The following is a 24,671-nucleotide window of genomic DNA, read 5'->3' as shown; positions in this document are numbered from 1 at the left end:
GTTTTCTAAGGAAAAAGTAAGGTAGTTTTGTTTAAAGAAATTCAGGCAGCAGGAAGAAAAAGAAAAATTAAGTAAAAGCTTATCTTATTATGTCTCTTAATTCAAGAAGCATACCGATGAATGACAGTTCATGGATGCACCAAAACAAAACAACAAAAATGAACAGGATGTGTATTTGTAAGCTACAGACCTATAAAATATTTTTTCTGATTGATGCTAGCTCGTGTGCAAATGTCCTTGTAAATGATGTTGGCTCTGAAAATCAAGCATTTCCAACTATTTGGCTCAATTTCTGTCCTCCCTCCATATTAACGAAGGGGAGCCCATAAAGGAAGGATGAGTGAGAACCTGATCTTTTAACAGATACAGTCAGGAAATTAGATTTGGATAATAAATACCATGAGGAATTGATCATACTGAGGAAACGTTCTAAGAAACATTTGCTTGTGGGTAATTTGGGAACTGAGATCCTGCCATCTACATGGATCTGTCCTTGTTTTAGTTCTTCAAAATGTTCACTTATATGGGGGAAAAAAACGTCACATAGTGAGAAAAATGTTTACAGAAAAAAAATAGCATTCAGATACATAATCATTTTATTACCACTAGGTATTTAAATGAGTTGCCATACCATGAGCTTCTATCTGTATTACCATCTTTAAAATACAGCTTTGAAATCCCAAAGATTCTATCCAGCCCTAGCTTTTCAATTAAAAAAAAATATATTGTTTTGTTCTCCAGGCTAGTCAATTAAGGTAGAGTAAGTAGGATGAAGAAAGGAAAGGGCTTGCTCTTTGCTCTACTATCTACGTGCAACTTTGTATCTGAACAGAAGTTTTTAAAAATGTCTGTTGCATTTTGCATTCCCAACAGTTATAATAAATCAAAAAGCATATTCTAGAAGTAGGCCTTTCCTAACACCTTATGAAAAGCTTGACCTGTTTTTTCCACTAATATTTTAGCAGCCTTGCATTTGACCAGCATTTAACAGAGTTCAGTATTCTGTCTTGTTTCAAAAGCACAGATAGAAAGTAGGTCAAAGATTAGGAGGAAAAAACATGGAAAATAGTCGGTCTAATTTTTATATCATTTATGTTAGATTTTAATCTGTCTTTCAAAGAGATCCAGTCAAGAGACTCATCTGAGCCAGCATTATTCTCCTGGTAGTAGATTGTATACAGGTGATCAATAATTAACCATATAAATCATGGAAAAAGGCATCAGCCAAAAGTTACTCTTATTCAGTATCAGGAGAAACTAGATAATCTCCATAGTATTAATATTTTTCAGTTAGAGAAGTTTGTATTTAGAACAATGAAAGAAGATACATATGGTATCTTGTAACATTCTATATTCAGTGTTAGAATTGTAAATGATAAATATTTTAGACACATACAGATGTGAGGAAAAGGAGGTCAGTAGTGCTGTCTATTTAGACAAGCACAAACTCGCACGGGTGGATGTAAAAATCATACATGCTTGAGCTTAGCCTTTTCATTAAAAAGCAAGCGCATTTGATGTTGAGACAGTTCGCTGTGTTCATTTTTTTTTTAAGTTTCCTTCCTTGTGGAACCTGTTTTCAGATGGACATTGTGTGTGCTTGTAGGGTGCTGTGATTACGCCGACAATGGACCATCCTATGTCAATGCAGGCAGCAAACATGATGGGCCCCCTGACACAACAGATGAATCATCTTTCATTGGGCACAACAGGAACGGTGAGTGGAAGAGTTGGTTTTGTTTTGTTTTCTTGGACTTCTTCAATAAGACGCAATGCTGTCTGTTGTTACTGGCATTATCGGTAACACTGGCTCCGTGCCGTTGACTAACACACATTTCAGGTTCCATTATGAATAAGCTGCCTGGTGCATGCGTATTCAGCGTAGGGACACATTTATTCATGTTGACAAGGCTGAAGTTTCCACTGTGTTGCATTGAAATTTGAGTTACTTCTTGTTCATATGACACAGTGTACCAGGCATAATGTCTGTCTGTGGAAAGGTGTCTCTGTGTAATGCACCTGCAAATCTAGAACTTGTAACATAATACACTTGAGCCTGGTTTTCTTTTCCCAGATGCTTACCACTTCAGCTAATGTATCATTCCCCGGTCATTCATAAGTCAGGGGCCAACCTTGACTATGACTAATACATAGAGCTTGTTAATTTACTTTCAGTGTTTAAATCAATGAAAAGTAATTGAGAACCTGACACGATCCAGTTCTTTTCATCTTTGTTTTGAATATGTAGACATACATGATGTTGAAAAAAAGGACGGGATTCTAATGTTCTTGATCTTTTTTAATAGGTTGGGATATTTTTGACTACCCATTATTTTCCTTAGGGAACTAAAGTATATTAAAAAATGCTTATTACAGCCTTGATTTATATCAACCAGGCATTTGAAATAATAAACAAAATTTTATTTGATTTTTAAAAATCTGTTCAAAGGCAACTCCCCAAATGGCGAAGAGGGAAAATGTCTAATACAACCTGGAATACTACAATTTGGTTAAATATCGTTTTAGATAATAATGGAAAACATCAAAGTCAATCTCTCATGTGACACTATTGGTTTATTTTTTACAAACGTTAGTGCAGATAATTTTTTCATTTTTTAAAGATGTAGAAATTTTTTTAATCTTTTTTTTTTTTTTTTTGTCATTGAGGCAGCTTAATTATTATAGAAAGAGCACTGGACCAGGATTTGGGAGTACTGAATTCAAACCTTGATTGAGCACTGTTCTTTCACTCTGTCTTTGGGGAAATAATCTCTTCCAGTCTCAATTTCCCTCTCCATCTGGCTAAAGTACTGAGCATAGTGATATACGGGGGCTCTTTGACTATGTGCCTCAGTGACTTTAAGTCCATGTCTTCTAGTCACCACTTCTGTGATTCTTCTCAGTTATGCTGGCCTCATCTCCAAATATCTATGTACACTGGCCATATTTGGGAAATGGTACCTTAAAGCAATGGCTTCCTTGTCACATAGATGTGTTGACTCATAGGCTTTTTGGAATGTAAGAAGTTTCTGACATGTCCACTGAGCCCACAAAAATTTGCTCTAAATAGGAAGAAAGTCCATATACCTAAAGGAAAGAGTCACATTGTTTCAATAAAGACATTCAGTTTTATTAGCGTAAACAAAGTACCTATCTTGAAGACTTCAGCTGCTGAACTTCTAAAAAGCAGTTGATGATACCTTACCTGTCTGAAGGCAGTCGTTGGATCAAATAATTTCTCAGGTCTCTGACCTAGGCTTTCAAATGTCATGTCTGAGACTACATTTAACTCTACATTGTCGTACAGCTAATTTTCATCAGGGAGATATTTTTTAGTAAGGTGTAAGTGTTATTTGTAGTCACTTGGCTCATTTACTAACAAAGCAATTTCCAAGTTTATTGGGAGAAACTGAAGTTTATCATGTCCGCCCTGTTGACTTCCCTTCATATCAGCCTTCCTCTCCTTGAAAGCATAAATTCTGAACAAGTGAAGTAATGCACTCTTACTATACTGAACGACAGTCTAGGGTCTGGTAAAAGAGTGAATTATAACACAAAGTACACAAACACTGTATAAACCCTACTCATTTGAATTAAAAGCAAAACCAGCTGAGTTGCTGAAGTTCAAATTTGCCAACTAGAAAAAATATAAGAGCTACGTTAATTGAGAATATGACTGAATCCTTTAGAGAATTGAAAAATAAGGTAAAATATGTAGACTAGATTCAGAATTACAATAGTTGCTGATTCAATAACATATATTAAGTATGATTCGTATTTGAGTATTTTCAACAAGAACACATTCATATGAGATCATAATTTTTGCCCAGCTAGTAATAGCCAAATTACTTAATAATAATATATACTCCCTCCCTTTCTTCGAGAGCAGAAGTTTTAAGCAGTGGCTTATTTTGAACACTACATTTCTTCTAGTTTTGTTTTTTATTTTGTTCTTTTCCCCCTTCACGTTTATACTAAATCATGCTTAGGTACATCATAAACTTTGTGTAAACAGATATTTTGTCAAGGGTTAAAATTCCATAAGGCTCTGGAAAAGCAGAGAGAAAACATTACTATTCTGTTGATGTTTAGTGTCCAGAATACTGTTATACTCTTTTCTCAAACTATCAGTCTTATACTTGGATATGCTGTCGTAGATTCCTTTCATCTGAATTTTTGATTGGCATTTGTAGTGGATATTATGCAATTGAAATTGATTCTTTTTTTTTTTTTAATTGGTTCTTTTAGTCAAATTTCTCCACCTTACTGCATCTTTTCAATTGTTTTGTCTACTGCTCGGAAGGTAGGCTGGTGTTACGGAAAGAACAGTGGGCATTGGAGGTAAACTTGAGTTCACAGCCTGGCTCTGCCCCTTATTAGCTATGCATGTTAGGTTTCTTAACCTCTCTGAACTTTTATTTCCTCTTTTGTCAAGGGGGAAAATAGTATTTACATCGCAGTGGTGTTGTGAGCATTAAGTGGGATGATATATGTAATATACCTAATACAGTGTGATACCCACTAGATGCTTATCAAATGAGCTGCCTTTACCCCACTATCTCCGGTGGCTTCATAACGTGGGAATTTAGTCCAAGTCACCAGAAGGGGGTAGAACACCTCCAAGGCCATAGAACAACTCTCTGGCCTCCTCTATTTCATTTGGCACCACTTAGTTCTTTCGAGTTTCTATTCCTTAGCTTCTAACTCTTTCAGGGTTGTAAACCCCAAAGTCCAGAGAAACCAACTAGGTCACATGAATCAATAAAGTTGACTAAGTTCAAGCAAGAAACCCTAGAAATATATAATCAAATTTGGTCTATACTTATTCTTGTCACAGCCATAGTCATGCAATGTAAATACACATTATATTGAAGAGTATATTTTAAATTAGAGATATTTTCATGCAATGATAACATCATCTCTGCCTGAGTATTAGAGGAGTCAGTCGTAGGGAGAGGGGGTACCTTGGCAGCCTGGGACACAGATGCCTTGTCTAAAAGGGCAGCCCCTGCTCAACTCTAGACAGTTATTGCTACATGGACATAAGGACCGAAGGTGGCCTCACCTTCCAGTTTTTTAAGATTAAGCTAAGTATTTGCATTTTAACAGAAAATCTCCCTATATTTGAATATCAGAACAGTTCGTCCTAAGTCCTCTTAGTTTGTGACTTCTGCCCACTGTTTTCCTCATTCTCTCTGACGTCTCTGGCCATTGCTTCTTCTTTTCTTTCACAAGATGCTGAGCCAGGGTTTCATTTTTAACTTCTCATTCAAACATGATTTCCTTAAGCAAGCTCATCCACTTTCTTGGTTTTGAACTCTGCCTTCTATGCTGAAAATCCCTAAATCTGAGTCCTCAATGCTAACCTCATCTTAGACTTTCAAAATCATTTAACCAACAACTTGCTAAATATCTCCATGTAAATCTCCTTCTGACATCTCAAAGTCGGTACAACCCAAACTAATTTCATGAGTTTCCCTGAACTTCCTTTGCACTGACCCTCTTCCTTTTATGGGTTTCTGCTCCTTATTCCTTCTCAAACTAATCCCATGACCCAGGCAGTCAAACGCTGCACTTAGGACTCAGTCTAGGTTCTTTCCTTTTCCCTCACCACCGTTTACAACGTTTAAAGATCCACCAATTCTGTCCCATAGACGTTTGTCAAATACATCCGCTCCCCCACATTTGTGGAGTCTCTACCTCCCTAGTTTGCTCCAATCCATTTTCTACCATGTTGCCACAAGCAATCTAAGATTATCTGACCAATGTTTCTGTCCTACCTGTAACTTTTCAGGGTCTTTCAGATGTTCTGAGCTCACTGAAACTCTGCAAAACGAGGTGTGAGCAGTAACAACTCAAGATAAAGATAGGAACCTCGGTGGCAGAAGCAGAGAGAGATCCAGTGAATAATCCAAAGTAGGCAGGGATCAGGGTTGATGGAAATTGGAGCTAGATTAGAAATTTCCATTTCTAGAATGGGAGCCTTAGGCCATAGGTCATGTTCCACTTTTCTCTCTGAGATCCCTGAGGTAAAGAAGTATATTAAGCCAAAGCCTCTTTTTTTACCTTCATAAAATTAGATATATTTGACTCCCCCATCACCCCCAATTTTAAAATGGATACCATGTAGTTTATTTAACTTATCTCTACCATTTGCCACCTCAAATGGCTCTCTACCCATTTTTAAGCTAGACAGAATCTGCAGGCCTTTAAAGAAACGAATTGTATGCAAGCAGTATAACTTTTATCCAAGGCTCTGATGACCTTGAAGAATTCTCTAGCTTTTCTGCTTTTGTTTATTTTTTGTCACAGGATTCCCTCTATAGAACCAAAGCACTGTTATCCATAACTTCTTATCAGTCTATTGTGAGCTTTCGCAGAAACCACCGGGGATTTTACTGTGTTATGAGAACCTCCAAATTGCATGACAGTCTTGTTTTACAAGTTTCTTATCTCCTTTTCGTTTGTTCAGTTGGTGGTCACCAGTGGCTTCCAATGTCACCAGAATCTATTCAGAGAAATAAAAAGTTTTTGTTCTGCAGGCTCCTTATCTGCAGTTGTGTTTGTGCTCTCCAAACCACTGGTGATTTGTGAGGTCACTGGTTTCCCATGGTGTCACCATAGCCACTCACAAAGATAATCTCCTAATCGTAGTCCATTATTCACCATAGTTCTCTACATTTTTCAGTCACACCATTTCATTCTTACTGCTGTCAAATTCTAATGGTCTCAGGTGAAAATCCTGAATTATTAATTTTGCTTAGAGATTGTCTTTCTTTAAGTACTAGCTATGAACAGGAGTATTAAGGCTGACAGTGATAAAAAGCAACACACGCTATCAGGTGGGCTCAGAATTAGGAAATAGTATTATAAATTCATAAGTGGTAGTGAGTATACTTGCCGGGAAAGTATCGATTAATTAAAAAATGGTCAGATACAAGAAAGAAAATACAGATAAAAGCAAGTGGTTTTAAAATTTTGTTTTAGTCTTAGCATATGATAGATGCACTCTAATGGTAGTCTTAGAAACAATAAATACGCATTCAGTGAAGGTCAAATACTGTGAAAGTTTATTTGCAAATATTAAGCTTTTACTATTTATAAACAATGGATTCTGAATTCAAATACATTAGCAACAGAATACAAAAGCCCCAATAGATAAAATGCCAAATAACATGAATAGGGTAATGAAGGAAGAAACAGGATGCCAAAAAGCATATGAAAAAATAGTAATTAAAGACACAGTGAGTTAATCAAATATTCAAATGGACCCATACACATAACCCGTTAAATGATGTTACCAAGATAAAACATATTGCTGATGAAGGTGTGAGGAAATGAACATTCTCAATCACTGATGGCGTGATGATAGAAATCTAAATTTGTAAAAGTGTCTGTTGAACAGCAAAGTGGACAGTCAAGACACCTCAAAACAGCTCTGCCGACTCACCACACAGTTACAGTTTTGAGAAGGTATTCTATGGAAATACTCTAAAATAACAGAAAAGCCTTTAGACCTAAGAAATATCTGGCCCAGTGTTCTTTATAATGTCTAAGAAGTAGAATGATTAAATAAATCATAATCCATCCATGAACCAGAATGTGAGGCAGCATGAAGTTATAGGAGTTTAAGATGGGAAAAGGATTATTTATAATCTTAAGTCCAAGAGCAGGATGTAAATTTTCACGTGTGGAGTATCAACTATGAACAAAATATTTATGAAATAAGGCTGTAAGAAATACAAAATAAGTGTGGCTGTTTCTGGATAATGGGATTAGAGATCATTTCTATTTTAATCATTTTACTTTTCTACATTCTCCAAGTATTCAACAATGAGCATGATTTACTTTTATGATTTTTAAATGTTAAAAATATATTCTTGGGAAATGACTAGTGACATGGTCTTTAAATCAACTTTTTTTAGTTCGTAGTAATAATGTGTGATTACAGTTGTTTTAAAGGTGTTAGGAAATACTACCACTATGAATAAAATATTTGAAGGCCCTTTCGATATGATTCTGCTTACTCCAGATTTGGAGATTATTATGATCAACTCACGTTCACATACCTGTTTTGAGACACAAAGTAACTCATGCCCAAGGTTTATTTGCATTTGAATCTTTGATCCATGTTGGATTTTGCTGGTCCAAAGTGCCTTGCAATGTCCAAGTTTTATTGTATCTTCTCACATGCCATTTGCTTTTGAAAGGGGGATTATCTCATCCTTTTGTGGCAAGGAGATAAAATGGAGAAAGACAGGAAAATAAAGTTTGAGGTTTTAGGTTTTAAAAATGCAATGAATACTGGTTATGTGAATAGAATAAGGGTCACACAAGAGCATGTATTTTATTTAATCATGTTTTAGAAGTTTATTTGAATATGAGCACTACCTGATCCCTTTTACACAGTTTACCTCTCTAAGGGGAGTTGGGGCCATTTTTAGAAGGGGGGCCTTGGGCCATAAGCCATGTCCCACTTACCTTTTTTAAGACCCTTGGTTTAAAGAATTGTGTTAAGCCAAAGTTTCATCTTCAAAACACAGATGTATTTGGCTTCATATAACCTGCAAGTCTGACATGGATGCGATGTAGTTTAAGTTAACCTTTCCCTACTATTTGCCCCTTCCAATGCTATGACACCTTGGAAAAAGATGGCAATCATCTGTTGAATGGATTCTTTTCTATTTATCTCTGCTCTCACGATTCCAGCACACGAAGCTCCTTGGCCTTGTCCAACAGCCACTGGTATCAGAGCCAGAGCTGAGTGATTACTAACAAAACCCTAGTCTCAAAGTGCATCAGTCTCCATAGAGTGTGGGAGTCTACAAATTTTTCACTTATCTCTTTTAAAATTTCAGTTCCTTTGTTCTCCTGAACTTCGTTTCACATTGTGCTCTGGGCCCCTTCCAGATGGGCTCCTTTGTAGAACATCTGTGTCAACCAGAGAGGGTAAAAATGCCACATGGATTTCCCAATGGAGGGGCCCAAATGACGACAGACCGAGGAAGCGGACAGCGTTCTAGGATAGCATGTACTGCTCTGGCAGGTCACAACGGGGCCTAACAACAGGTACCATGTGACACTACTGGGGACCATTGTATCAACTATAAACTAGGGATCACAGTCCCTAGTTGAGTGTTTCAGGGCAGGGGGCTTAGGCAATCATAAGCCATACAGTGGGCACTTCCACATTTTAGAGCTAAGATTCTATTTTATTTTCTTTTGTACTTCATTGCATTCTCTCTCATGCTCTTTTCATTCAAAGATTCAGTCCCAAGACAGGATTATGATACTCCACCAGCTGTTGTGTCAGGTAGGAAAATTCTAATTCCTTTAAGATTTGATTGGAGGGGAGAGATGGAGGTTGCCTGGTTTTCTCCAAAACTCTTTAAAGCAGTGATTCTCAATAGGGCTGGGTACAGGGAATTTAAATTTTGGCTCTGGGATTGAGAGTGGGGTAGTTTATGTGGTTCAGAAAAAAGTACCTTTACTATTCCAATCCAGTTTTGTATATGGAAAATAAGTATGTTGTCTTTAAAATAAAAAGTCAAAGCTCAAAGATATTTGGTCTGTGAAGAATACACAGAAAATAGAGTCTATGTTCTGTGTATCAGTGATTCTGTTAGAAGGGTTCGTCACAATTTCTGGGAAGTGGGGAAAGGATATTCATGTTTATCAAAAGAGGGCACAGCTTAATAAAAAATAGTTTGAGAAGCACTGCTTTAGAGACCAGAATTCTGCTGAAATCAGAAAGTCATTCCATTTTGCTTGCTCGGCACCCAGCATAGTGTCTGACACATAGTAGGTGCTTAATATAATTGTTTGTTGAATGAATCAAAAGTTCCAGTTTGTTCCAAAAATGGTATTTTGGATATTGAAAGAGAATCTGCCAATGTTGCATCCGTACAACAAAGTGGCAGAGGTTGATTTGAGAATGCGTTAGCATCTTGAGGATTTTAATTAGCAATATTTAAATTGTTTCATAAAATTCAGCGGTGCAGTTTGTAAGAGGGTATATGTATATGAAGAGGTTGGTTTTTTTGTTTTGAACTGTACAGATTCCTCCTCTGTGCTTTCGCCTTAATTTTGAATTTTGGTTTCTTGCAAAGAAGAAAATGGGCATAATTTTTCATTTTTGTTTATTTTTTTTAACTAAATAAAATACTGGCAGCCTGAGGAGATTTGAACTCTTTGATCCTTTGATGTGTTAGATGATGAGGACATAAAATCTAAACCAAGAAGGGCATTGGTGTGACAGAGCAAGAGACGAAGGCCAGAAATAGAACGAAAGAGCCCAAAGGGCAGTGAAGTCTGGCAACCGAACAGTGGTTTTCAAGCAGAGAACACTGTGTTCTTGACCACCTGGTTTGCCTGACCCAGAATCTGAAGGGTAATCCATTTCTCATGTCTTGTGGACTTGTTTAATTATGCTCATGGCTGAATACTCATCTTAGAAATCCAATGGAGAAACAACGAGTTAGCTTTCAGCTGTAAAGTCACTTTGCTTCTCTTGAAGATCTCTACAAATTGTCATTAATTAAAATATCACTTATCTTTCCCAAGGTGTATTACCTATCATATCTTAATGTGCCTATTTCATTTAGGATATGGGATCCCTGAGAAGATACTTTGTTCAATGCATAGTCTTTATTTAACATGTGGCTTCCACTCTTGATAATTCTCTAATATTCATCTTGGTGAAAGACACAAATTGGAACTTCCTTCAACTAAGTGTCCTGATTTCACTTTCAAGAACTAAATGAACAACAACAACAAAAAGGAAACATCAAGAGCGCTTCCTAGGTATCAGCCATCGGTCAGGCTCTTACACAGATCAATTGAGGCAGGACACCCGGCTGCTTGGAGCTCCCACGTAACTCCATAGACAAGTACCACTGAAAGTTCTTCAGCAGAGAAATAACTTGATCAAAGTAGTGCTTGGAGAAACTTCATCTGGCAATTTTGTGTGTGCCTAAGGAACAGAAAAACAATAACAGAATAGTTAGCAAAGCCAAATATGATATCATTAGAATAAAAAAAAATGATGACATTTCAGCTGTAGAGCATGAAGGAAGAGACTAATATAGACGTAATAGAAAATAATAACATGGGGAGTGGGGAGTGTTACAGTCACTTCCCCTTTCAAGTTTGGAGTGGTGGTTTGACATTTTGCCAATTTGCATGGACATCTTTGGCATCTTTGGTCCACAGCTAAATAAAAAGAGACTTACCTTCCAAGAGTTTGTCAGTTATCCGGTGGGCATAACTTGAATCACTTTTGAAAAATAGTGTATCCTTTGTCCAACCATTGACCAAACCAGTCACATAAAACAGAGGTGTTGGAACAGTTTCCTCTCATGTCTCCCAATATGCCCATTTTGGACAATTCAAATAATAATCGGTTCTTTGGCAGATGCCAGAGCTGATTCAACTGCCATAATGTATCTGAGTTCAAGGCGTCTGCTTCGTGATCTACAGAGACATAACCCAACCTAATATCATTTAGTCAACCGAGTATCAAACACTTATTGAAAACCTTCTGAGTGCTAGACACTACACTTGGATACAAAGATGACTAGAAAATGGACCAACGGTAAAAAAAAAAAAATCATGGTCTAATTTAATATTGCTGTTATGGTGGTTGTCATTGCTTGTGATGTTTCAATGTGTAAAGTATGAAGGAGCCAAAATCTAGAATCTAAAAAGAAGATCAGGAATAAGGTGAATTCTGAGCTGGATTGGGAAGGGCAAATAGGACTTGAGCAGTTGAACAAGAGTGGGAAAGGCACACAAAGGGAACAGGACAGAATACGTAAAGTCTTGGAGACAAAAATGTGTAGGGTGATTTGCTGGTAGTCAGTTACCTGGCATTTTGGGGATGAAATAGGCTAGGTCAGGGTAAATCTGATTTTAGGCAAGGACTCTTTTTGAGTCACAGGTCACCTTGTTCTTTTATTTACTCAAATAATATTTACCGGGAGCATACTATGTAGCCATCATTGTGGTGGGGGCTAGGGATACAGCTTCCTTCTAAGAACCTAGGGTTGAATTAGGAATTTAGGTACAAACAGATGATTACAATACAGTGTCAAAATTGTTTCTGTATAGACAAATATGTTTAAGTTTGTAAATTATTCAATAAGGTGCCTGAGTTAAAAATCTACATATGTCACTAGTTGTAGAACCTTGTGAAAATTACTTCTCCGTAGCTTATATCACTTATCTGAAGAAATAACAACAATTACCTCATAAGGTTATTGTGAGCATTACAGGTGTTAAGACACATAGCCCACTGAGAACAGATGCTGGCATAAAATAAGTGTTCAAATGTTATTAGCAACAAGTATATTAATCATTCTTGTTACAAGGTATTGTGGTGGCACAAAGAGAAACATCAACATACAGTAGAGAATTCAGGAAAAGGAGAAGAAACCTCTAAGTGGAGACATAAGAATACGTGGGGATTATCCAAGTAAAAAATAAGTTGGAGAAGAAAAGCTTCAGACCAAGGGGGCAGCATATACAAAGGCTCATGGTTAGCAGGGTAGGGCAAATTCAAGGAACTAGAGATGGTCCATTGGGGCAGAGACACAAAGAGAGATGGGGAATAGAGAATACAAGCCTGGAGAAATAAGATGGGAGCAAAATCAACAGATATGGTTACTTGAGCTGTATCCTGATGGCAATAAACACTAAAAGGTGTTAAGTTGGAGACTGACATGACCACCTAGATACAGTGTGGTGATTGCATTGAAGAGACCCAAAACTAGAAAAGGGGATCAGAACTCAAGAACCCAAGTATGAAATGAAATTAGCATGTGCTCAAGCTGTGGAAATGAGAATGGATTGTTAACAAACTTGTGACATATTAACTGACTGGCTGTCAGAATAGAAGGATAGACAAGAGTTGAGATAGTTCCTTAAGTTCCTGGCAACTCAATGGCCTGAGGTGTCATTTGCTGAGATCTGAACCAGAGGATGATCAAGTTTTGCAGGAAAGAAGCCAAGTTCAATGTAGTACATGTTGAGCTTGAGAGGTCTATGAGGCATCCAAATGGAAATAATCAATGAATATTTGGATATGTGTGTCTGGAGCTTAGAAGACAGCTCTTAGCTAGAGATGATTTTTAAAGTTAACCATGGAATTAAGTCATGTCACCCAGAGAATGTGCTTAGAATGAAGAGAAGTAGGCAGATCCTTGAAAATACAAAGCCCGCAGAAAAAAGGAGCCTAAAATAAAGATTGGGAAAGACAACTACAGACACAGAAGGAAAACCAAGATTATAAGGTTTCAAACGAAGCCAAAGCAAGTTGAAAGTTTTTCAAGAGAGGACTGTGCAGTAAGATGAGTCCTTAAAAGAAGTCATTGGATGTAGTTACATAGAGAGCACTAGTCAATTTAATGGGGTGGTGGTAAGGGGAAGGGCAGAGATAGTGAATATCCTTAAAGGAAGTAGATGTAGCAAGTGCCAGAAACTTAACAGATTTGGCTTTGAAAAAGAGTAGAGAAGATAAAACCAAACAAATGGAGAATGGAATTGATTGATGTACTGATTTTTTAAGATTTTTTCAGGTGGGAAATATTTGGTCATGACAGAAAGAAGCCAGGAAAGCATTCTCAAGTTTGAAGATGTAATTCATAAAAGGCAGGAGTGATAGAACTAGGTCAGTGAGGAAGGCAGACATCTCTTGTGGGAATGTGGGAGGGCAGGAGGAAGGCATGATGTTTGTGCCTATAAGTCCGTAAAAGTAGGAATAGGAAATCAAATGACTTTTCATGAGATAAATACTATTAGGATGTGAAGTATTAAGTGACATCTTCTGAGAGCAGGTGGGAAATGGCATGGGAAAGGATCTAAGAGAAGAGAGATTTGGAAAACTGTGGAGTAAGAAAGCCAATTACCAACACATACAAAGTTTGAGGGGCAGTGCTGTAAGTTCATCAGAAGCTAAAGATTATGGATTTTTGTGATGCCAATCTGTGAGGATGTTTGATTTTCCACTGTGGTGATCAGTAGCCAGGAAGGCAGACAGGTGGTTTAATCCAGGGCTAAGGTTTTACTGACTGCAGTGAGAAAAAGGCCAATATGTGCTGACAATATTGGGAAGAGAGTGATTGAGTGACAAACCGCAGTTTCCCAGATCAATAGAAAGAGAATAGAGGGCTGTATGGGGTGGGAGAGAGGGAGAAACAGGGAAGATGGATTTCAGATTACAGATAATGAACTGTTTCTCAGCAAAGTCAAGGTCATGAGAGCAAGTGGCCAAAAGGTGGAAATGAGGTGAAGGTGACAGAGTTAAAGAAATCAAGTAGCAGGAACAGAAGAGGCCACTTTTGAAGTACTTTTGTATGCCTGAATTTTTTTTTGTTTTTTGATACTAATAAGATGTGGGCCCATCACTGAAAGAATTGATAGAACATTTCTGGAACACATTACAAAAACCCTAAAGACTTTTCCCCTCAGAATTTTAAAGAATGAAGTTCTTTCCAGAATACTTGGGATACAGACCTAATTAAAGGGAGAAGAGTATATTGGATCAGTGTTCTTCAGGGCATGATTTGTGTATCACTATGATGCTTCACATGATTTTAGGAGTGCAGGGACTCAAACTTGATATTTTTACTCCAGCAGCTGTATGGTTAGTTCAATGTGAATTTGAATAATGTAGAATAAGTCCATCAAACACATAGCTCAAGGGATGCTTTGCTGAGGAAAAGTTTAAGGTAAACAGTTAAAATGTGAATACATTTTTTTAAGTTTATTTATTTTGAGAGAGAAAGAGAAAGAAAGAAAGAGTGGGGGAGGGGCAGAGAGAGGGAGAGAATCTCAAGCAGGCTCTGCACAGAGCCCAACGCAGAGCTCAAACTCACCAACCATGAGACCATGACCTGAGCTGAGACCAAGAGTTGAACACTTAACCGACCGAGCCACCCAGGCGCCCTGTGAATACATACATAAATAAGTAAACCAACAGTAATTCAGGAAGAACATGGGTACGGCAAGTGTGGCGATGTCTAAGAGAAGTAGCTACCGTTTGGGAAATGGAGTCCTAGATTTCCTTCATAGGAGGCACCATTCCTTGTCCAAGTCTCTGCTCCACTTTATTGAGCTCATTTCAAGGACTGAAGACAGAAGGCTGGAACTACCCTGTATATTTTCACGCAGAATCACAGGAACCTGTTCTCTTGGTAGTGTTTCTTTTCCTTAATGATTGTAACCTCTTAAAAAGATCCTCCTCTTTTAGGCAAATTTGAATGAAAAAATGGAGAATACAACATCATTTTTTTTCTAGGCACCGTTGGATTTTAGGAGGAACATAGGAAAACTCCTATTTGTTGTCAAATTTGTTGTCAAATTTCTATTCCACCTGCTCTGATCTGAATTTTTCTGAAGGACATCATCAAGAAATCAAGCAAAAGACTGCTATGGACAGAGAACTGAAGTAGAAACAAAATCCATTCTTCTTTTCTTTTTTTTTTGTTTTTTAATTTTTTTATGTTTATTTATTTTTGAGATAGAGAGCAAGCATGGGAGGGGCAGAGAGAAAGAGAAAGAGAGAGAGAGAGAGAGAGAGAGAGAAAATCCCAAGCAGGCTGCATGCTGTCAGCGCAGAGCCCGACATGGGGCTTGAACAAAGGAACTGTCAGATCATGACCTGAGCTGAAATCAAGAGTAAGACACTTAACCAACTGAGCCACCCAGGTGCCCCTCCATTCTTCTTTTCTAAAAACCTTAGAGTTCAAAATTTGAACTTGTGTTTGGGAAAAATGAAAAAATAAAAAAGAAGCCAAAAATGCAAAGGAATGCATCAATTATGGAGCATATATTCATTTCCTGTCAAATCTTCTCTACATACCAGCTAAAATAGGCTGAGAATAGTCAGTGTTATCAGGACAACTTCACAATGAGGTTTCACAGAAAAAGCATATGTAAATCACAATATAATTACACTCAGCAGTCAAATACGAAATCCTTAAGAGTCAGGTTTCTGGACAGGGAGTCATGCTCTAAGAATGAAGTCCTTTTCAGGGGTGCCTGGGTGGCTCAGTCGGTTAGGTGTCTGACTTCAGCTCAGGGCATAATCTCGTGGTACATGAGTTCGAGCCCCGTGCTGGTGGGCTGTGTGCTGACAGCTCACAGCCTGGAGCCTGCTTTGGGTTCTGTGTGTGTGTCTCTCTCAGCCCCTCCCCTGCTCCTGCTCTGTCTCTCTGTATCTCTCAAGAATAAATAAACAGTTAAAAAAATTAAAAAAAAAAAAAAGTGAAGTCCTTCCCAGGGATACTTGTCCAGATTAAGGACAAATTCATTGCTAAAACAGCACACAGCTTTGTTGCACACTGTTTTCGCTAGCCAATAGCATCAGTTTGCATTGGAGAGCCTCAGTAGTTTGGAATTGGTGATGCTCTCTCCCAAAGATTTGGTTGAAGCCTATCTATATACTGCCTCTTCTTGGGTGGGAATCACTTTAATTTTTTTAATTCCGCTATTATTATTGGGAGGGGGGTGGGAATCATTTTCTAAAACTAGCCCATAATTAGGGGCGGGGACATGTTCAAGCCCCTTCAGAGAACAAAACACCATTTGTTCTCTGAACAAAATTTGTTTTCGTGGCTACCACGAGCTAATTACAAATGATTTCCATCTCTTAATTAAAAATTAGGTCCATTAGTACCTCCAATTAGCAACAATTAGCCATTAAATTGTATTTACTGTAAAAGACCTGACACAGAGTTATGTGTTCCTACAAGCCATGCATGAAAATCAGTTTCATTTCTTTGCTCAAATACTGCACATCTATTTTAATTACAAAATTGCATTTGTTTAAATGTACTAATTGCTGGTTTCTTTTCAATAAATTCTAATAAGACTTTGTTCTACTTATTATTCACTCGTTCAGCTAATATTTACTGAGCTACTATAGCGCTACAAGGAAGCAAGGCTAGATGGCATAAAATAGAAATGTACCCATTGCCTTCAAAGAACATAGAATCTAACGACAGAGCCCAGAGTTGGAAAGACTTGTCGTATAGCACAGCATGCCACAGACACCATAGAAGCAGTTTGCAAAACATATTTTGGATGAGTAGTTGACAAACAGGCATGTGCACGCTGTACTGCATTCCTGCTAGTGCATTTATATTGTTCACTACATTACAACCATAAAGCCTTAGAGACTTTTCCTGTGGGGCCACAATTTTTATTGCTTTATTCAAGTAACTGATAACTAAAGGGAGCTTAAGCAAATAGACTATTCTGATGTATAAACATCACTAATTTAACCCAGTTTTGGGGGGCGGAAATGGGTATGGAGGTAGTTGGGGTAGAAGGTTGCAAAGCTTTATGCCTTATTTTCTGATCCAACAAGTTTTTTTTTTTTTTTCTGTAAAGGTCCATACTACAAATATTTTAGGCTTTGATGGCCATACAGTGTATCATAACTATTCTACTCTGCCATAGGGGCGGAAACAGCCACAGACTATGTGTAAATGCATGAACATGGCTATATCCCAATAAAGCTTTATTTATAAAAACAGGCAATAAGCTGGATTTGGCCTATGGACTATGTAGTTTGCCCATTCCTGCTCTGATCAATTTGTTTTTGTAAGTATTCCAAATTGAATGCTATGATTGACATCACAATAAGCACAAAGGACATTTCATTTTAAAATTGGCATTTTTTGTTTTTTTTTTAATTTCATGAAAGGCAAATGAAACATCAGAAAGGCAGAGATAGGAGAGGTTGAGATAAAGACTGAGAGTGACATTTCTTAGTATTTTAGTGTGTACAGCATAGTTTGTGGTACTGAAGTATTAAAACTATAAGTACCTTTTATATTTTTCACATACTCATCATATACTGGTTTCCTGGGACTTATTTGTACCAGCAATTGAGGATTATCAAACAGGAAAATTAAATATATATCCTGTGTAATATCCTCTTGACAGCCTTAGAATTCTATGCTTCTAGAAATTTATAGAGAAGAGATCTGTCATCCCAACAGATTTGTAGTAAAAAGAAAATGTATTTTACATCTTTGTCGCACCACCGAGGCTGGAATTCTCATGGCTGCTGTGGTTGATTGGTGTCCACTGAAGTCATTCTTGACCTATCAGCATTAGCTAGTTAATCCTGTTTCCCCCTGGGTAACCACTTCCCCGAGTACTGTATTCAGCTTTGCTCTCAGGGAAGCTTTCCTGGGTTTGTGCGAAGATTTAACACTGCATAGGGCAGACCTGGGAGGGCTGGAGATAGGACTGACCTTCTGTGGCAGGGGCAGAGAATATTCCACTTGGTAATGCTGCACACACGTGGCATGCGAAGGCAGAATCCAAAATGCTATCTCCTTTCGACAGAATCCTCCTTGAGGAGCAGCGATGGGCTCAGTGCACACCCAACCGCAGCTCTTAGTGTCACTTAGTACTCCAGTCAGCTACAGAGGCGATACTCTGCAATGGCAGCGGAGGAAGAGAGCATTTGCGAGGCAAGGATCAATTTTAAAGGAAGCTAATTGCGTGTGCAGGAATCAGCACATCTGGTACATGTAATCAACAGCGTAAAGTGGGCACGCGAGGTTCCTGCCAGAGAATCCAGCCCTGAATCGACTGTGATTCAGCACTTGCCGGAGGCAGGCTTGAGACATCTGATACCGGAGAGACACGGCCTGACAGGCGTGCTAACATTTCTCTAGACTCGGTGCTAAATTAGTTTATCAGAAAGCAAAATACCTGAACCGTATGATTGCACATCCCTATAGAAATGCTTTCTCAGAGTTAAAATGTAATGTTTAACCTCTTCTTTCTGAGAAGGGTGACACATGACACGGACACTTAATATCACTAGCTTTCTGGAGACACTACAGCGGAAGTAATTGTCCATTATTTTACCAAATGTTCCTTATATAAAGAAGTACATGATGAATTGCTGCTTGAGTTCAGTGCCTCGGCAAGTATCTCTCTCCAGATGAACAGATATCCTTCTTTTAACTCACATTCTAAAACACATGACTTAATCTATTTCCCTTTTGGCCTTAGCCATCAGGGCAGTTCGAGTCAGATAAAGTATATTCCAAATGTTCCCGGTGGCGTGTTCTCTCTTTTATTTTTGAGAGAGAGAGAGAGAGAGAGAGGGAACAAGCAGGGAAGGGGCAGAGAGAGAGACAGAATCCGAAGCAGGCTCCAGGCTCTGAGCTGTCAGCACAGAGCCTGACGCGGGGCTTGAACTCAGAAACCGTGAGATCACGACCTGAGCCGAAGTGAGACACTCAACTGACTGAGCCACCCAGGTGCCCCAAGCATGTTCTCTTGATTGCTCTCAACTCTTCATTGATTACTGGTGTTTTTAATTGTGCTTTTTAATATAGTGCTTCATTATTTAAACCCTTCCCAGATTTGACTTGGAAATACAAAAGCTCTAACATTTATGGTTAAAAAAAAATGAAAAAATACTAATGGGCTCAGGGAAGTTTGTGTGCTATAGTCTTAGTGGCAAGATAAAATGAAAGATGATTGTGATTATGTGTTCATCTGATCTAAAAATTGGCCAGGAGGCACTGCTTTCATTCATTCACACCCATGCAACTCTGAATAGGAAAAAGTGTGGCATAATAATGAGAAGTGGCTTTCAGAACCAAGAAGGTGTACGTGATTCCTGGTCCAACTATTTAATAATTATTTCACAATAACAGCTACTTAAATTTTCTGAAGCTTAACTCTTCCTCTCCTTAAGTACAGATAGCGCATTAAACTCCTATGAGGATTAATTGAGATCATGATCTAAAGTACTCACTACCTACCTGGGTCATAATAGATATCAAGTAATTGAAGCTTCCTTTCCTCTTCCTTTCCCTGCCTTCAGAGAAGTATGTTAGGCTTTTTGAAACATCACTTACCTTACATTTGCCATAAGAGACTGAACCAAAGCTGTTGTAAAATAGAGATTCCAAACCCAATATCTAACAATAGAAGAAATATTAGAGGGGTTTATCTCTCTTCCCTATTATCTGAACCATTATCAGTTGAATCAATACAATAAATAAAATTTAAGGCTTTTTTTAACATCCTGAAAAAATAATATTTATAAAGTGAAAAAGGTGACAGAATTGAACAACCATTAAGGATTTTGAGTCCTAAACATGCACGTGAAACTAAAAGAGTGCATTAAGTGATTATCATATGTTTTTAATTTTTTCCTAAGCTTTGTGAAATATTGCTTTAAAACTTGTATCATCTGCAGGGCACCTGGGTGGCTCAGTCAGTTGGGCATCCGACCTCAGCTCAGGTCATGATCTCACAGTTCGTGAGTTCGAGCCTCACATCGGGCTCTGTGCTGACAGCTCAGAGCCTGGAGCTTTCTTCGGATTCTGTGTCTCCCTCTCTCTCTGCCCCACCCGGCTCACACTCTGTCTCTCTCTCTCTCTCTCACAAGTAAATAAACAATAAAAAAAATTTTTTTTAAACTTGTATCATTTGCTAAAATTTTAATAGCACAGTCTTTCAATAGATATAATACTGGGGAGCTATTTTATAGACCAGGAAAACATGAATGGATTCATATAAAGATGATGCCAGTGATGACTGTAATGATATGGGCTGCAGGGGTAGCGGTAGTGACCTCTGCAATTTTCCCCACTTCTATTCATTAGATCTCAACACCGTGGCATTTATGATGGAACTGAGAGAACACATATTTCTCGATTAAAGTGGCATAGAATTTTTGAGCGATTCTGTAGTCTCAAGTCAGTCTTAATTGTTTGTGTGAATTCATTCTCCACCGACCAGGAGTATCTCTGCAACCACTTGACTGCTGCTTTTAACACTTTCCATATTGAAATCGCGTTTCAAATGATATATTGTAGCCCTTGCGTGCAGCACTTGAAACAACCTAAAACCTTCTCAGTTTATTTAATGGGAAAAATCCAGTCTCTTGTGGTTTCTGGAATTGAGAAAATATGTTCGACGTTGGGGCCATATATAATGGACTTTAATTACATGTGGATATTAAGTCTAACTTCCATAAATTATGTATGTTATATATATAAATATAAAATTATGCATGAAAATGTATGTGCCTATGCCTTTAAAAATGTACATTTAAAGCAAAATCTCCTGGTTTTGGAGGCAATTTGTTTGCCCAGGCTGCAGATCACAAAATATTTATTCCTGCCCAAATCATGGTGGTGATTTTTCAAAGTCCCATTTGCCACCCAAGATATTGCTTACACATCCTGCTTTTCTACCACTACTTGTATTCATTTTGATAATGTGGAACATATCACAACAAGTATATTATTTCTTATCAGTCCAGTCCTTTTTTACTTGTCTGAACTGTGCACTTTGGTACACTATGATTTAGCTTTGATACAATATTGATTGGAAAGCCATCAGCTATCTGACCTAGATACTACATATCAAAAACTATAGCCACTTCCCATCAAGTTTCCTCAAAAATGGAAAACAAGAAGTTGAAAGATTTTAAACCAATGGTGCCCTTTAATTTACATGCAATGGACATATTTCAGCTGGCAACCAAACCGAGTTGGATTCAGGGTAATGGATTGCAGGCCACTAAAAGGCATAAATTTAATTACTTTATGTGCCTGCCTGCATCCAGCAGGCTGCCCAAGAGACTTAGGTCTGGGAAAGCATAGGACTCCAGATTCAGGAAATGGGAATTTCATTCCTAATTGAGCAGTTACTTTAGCAAATCCAATATGTGGAGTTAGTTTAAAAAAATCATTGAGATTTTTGAGATATTTGTTCTGGAAAATTAAAGCCTACTAGCCAAAGAAGACCAGAGACCAACTAGAGTCAAATTAGATTTACTAACTTGAAAAATGGGGGAGAAGTTGTAGGTGAACCATGGAGGATCTCAGACGAGGGAGTTTGGAGGGGCTTAAAAGATTCGAGCTTGTACAATATGATTTGGGGAAGGGCTTCGTGAAGTGACAGTTTATTCTGCAGTGGGTGCTATCAGGAAGCGGGGGCAAGTGAATGCTTGGGGGTCTTAGTAAGTATTGTCTATTAAGGGAGAGGAACAAAGAAAGCTGGAGTTGCCATTGGTAATGATGCAGTAGTCACACACGTTAGACAGAAAAAGGAGGTGTTTAATTATTTTTAGGTTTGCAAAATGCCCTTGCCTGCCTCTGTTTTTATCCCCCAGTCATCAACTATTCTTGTCTGATAATTGTTGATAATCCTCAAAAATTGTTTAATTGGGAATACTATGACCTTGCTAATAGCTACCAGCTAATTAAAGATCATTTGAAAGATTTCCATAAATTCTTTCCTTATCTAAAGGGCAATTATAATGTTGCCTGACAAAAATAGAACATTCAATGGCCTTGATAAAATGTAAATACAAACATGAGAAAGGTCAAAATGTGTTTTGTTTATTATAAGCGTTGAGTGTATATGGAATGTACTGCTAATATAAAAATGAATCTATGTACATGAAGAATACCTTATGTTCAAGGTGCTGTGCTAAGTACTTAACGTGGATTGATGTGTTACATTTGATTGTCACAACCATCCAGTAAGGAAGTTTCTGTGTCCTCTACAAAATGCTTCTTCACAAACTCAGCTGGACCCCGACTCAAATTTATCCTCCTTCAGCTGTTTTAAACTTTGCAACCTTCTCAAGTTCCAAACAGTCTTGCCATTTATGCTCAGAATATGGCTACCTTCTCCTTTATTAGATGATGGATACCATATTTGATCTGATCCCCCACAGATGTAGTTCAAATGTCTGTTTCTTCATTCTCCCTCTCTTCCTGTACTCCTGTATTTTGTCAAGTCATAGCCTTGTCTTTGCCAATGTTAACCCTTCCTTCTACAGTGTTGTTTTTGTGTCTTATCCTCTGACGTTCTTACAGCAGTGATCCCACACACCTTCTTCAACATGCCCTTATCCATTGGTGATATTTTCTCTGCTCAAACAAAAACAAAAACAAAACGGTGTAGGTCCTTTCTATCTTGTTTCCCAGGGTGCTGGTCTTAGGGCACTTTGCTTTTCCTCTCTTCTGAGTGAAGTCATCTACCTCCTCAGCTTTAACTGTCACGTAGATGGCCTCCAAATCTCTACTGTTCATCCCATCCTCTGAGTTCTGTGCCCTTGTTTCTAGATACCTCCCCAAAGTTTCCCCTTCCACTTACACCACCCTTTGCTGGCCCACTGAAGCCCAGACTCCATATTGACAATTCAAGACTCATAATCTTTCCTCCCAGTCTACTTTCTCCCACAGACTTCCCTAGGGTTCGAACAAACCATTATCAGTATTATTTCTTCAAGACAAGATTTTCAACATTGAGTGTATCTATGAGTTTAGGATTGCTATGGTCTTTGATGGTGGCTTGGAGTACAGCTCTTCCTTTTGGGTGAGAACCATATGATTTAATACTGAACTGAGCTTGGAGTAGAATAGAAAATCTCTTATAAACTGACAAGACATTTTTCTTCCAAGCAATTGCACTTCAAACCTTGGAGACATTTTGGCTCACTCTTCCCTACATGCAACTTTCATTTTTCTTATAAATTTCACAATATACTTGGAATCTGCCATCCCATTCCATTCTATTACCCCAGCCCAGGTTGGGTCATTGTTACCTTCTAATTTTATTACTGTAATGTCAATAGCTGGCCTCTCCGTTTCTTATTCAGCCTTCACACAAATGCCTGAATAAACTTTGAGATTAACATTTTTACTTTAACTTGATCTGCAAGGATGTGATCTTAAGGTAACAACTGAGAGTTACCTTAGTAAATATTGATCCCTACTCTATTCTTTCACTGTCAGGGAGAGGATACAGATTAGATCTCTGAGTCTAAAGGCAACTTTTCTAATACCAACACTCAAACTTGCATACTAGTACATACCAGAAATGTTACACTACTCAAAGTGATAGATGGCTTACAGAGATTGTTCTACAGGGACCTGGGTGTTAAAACTGTGTCATACTGTATAACCACAGTGTGATGATTGCTCATTGGTCTGTGAGTGCAGACCTAAACTTTTTCTGAGAAGAATCTTATCTTTCCTGCAGCTAACCTCCAAATAGTGGGAAGTTTATTTTTGATGGAGTGAGTGGGTTTTCTGAAATTCTTAGCCTCTTCAATTTGACTCTATCTATCCAGTGCCAAGTTCAGCATTGGGGCTTATGTGTTACCAACAGCAAAGAAAGCTATATTGCAAGTCCTTGTCAAAAAGTACAATAATTCCAAAGTCACTGACGCTCATACCTTTCAGAACTTTGGCTAAAAGAACATAATATGTTTGGAGGACTATTTGGATAATCTGCAGTATATCCATTCTCCTTAGTTATTCTAAATTATAACCCTAGATTAAGCTGAAGAAGTTGTTTTACTTGGAATTCTGTGTCCCAGTGACCCCCTGAAAAATAGCTTTTTCTCAAGTATGCATTGGCACAATGCCATTAACTTCCATTTGAAGGACACTATAATAACAGCCCTTGGAAATTTGCTTTGCTTACTTTAAAGTTTTTGCTCCTTAGACTACACAGTATCTGCTCTTTTCTGACCCATGGGAGAAATTTCTCTCTTGCCTCCATACTGGGAATTATTCGTCTATGAATCTGATTTATTTTCTTACGTAATAGACATGGTGAATCATGTAATCCATTGCTAACTAACTCTGATGAATTTTAATGGTACA

General features: G+C 38.0%; 1 protein-coding gene across 5 annotated transcripts in view; it reads left to right on the top strand.

Annotated features, from left to right (window-relative positions):
* The window catches only part of RBMS3 (RNA binding motif single stranded interacting protein 3), a 695,735-nt gene that overhangs the window by 642,605 nt on the left and 28,459 nt on the right, over positions 1 to 24,671 (top strand). For 3 of the 5 annotated variants that reach the window (XM_047100003.1, XM_047100000.1, XM_047099999.1), the window contains 2 exons: positions 1,607 to 1,717; positions 9,266 to 9,313. In XM_047100003.1, coding sequence (XP_046955959.1) covers positions 1,607 to 1,717; positions 9,266 to 9,313 — 159 coding nt within the window. The remainder of the gene's footprint in view (positions 1 to 1,606; positions 1,718 to 9,265; positions 9,314 to 24,671) is intronic. The other 2 variants (XM_047100002.1, XM_047100001.1) reach the window with 1 other exon arrangement.

This window comes from Lynx rufus, unplaced genomic scaffold, assembly GCF_022079265.1.
Source record: "Lynx rufus isolate CCGP_SWC_20201006 ecotype Redwood Valley unplaced genomic scaffold, mLynRuf1.p SCAF_5, whole genome shotgun sequence".
In the NCBI taxonomy this organism is placed as follows: domain Eukaryota; kingdom Metazoa; phylum Chordata; class Mammalia; order Carnivora; family Felidae; genus Lynx; species Lynx rufus.
Note: the sequence above shows the minus strand (reverse complement) of the source record. Positions and strands in the feature narration are given on the sequence as shown.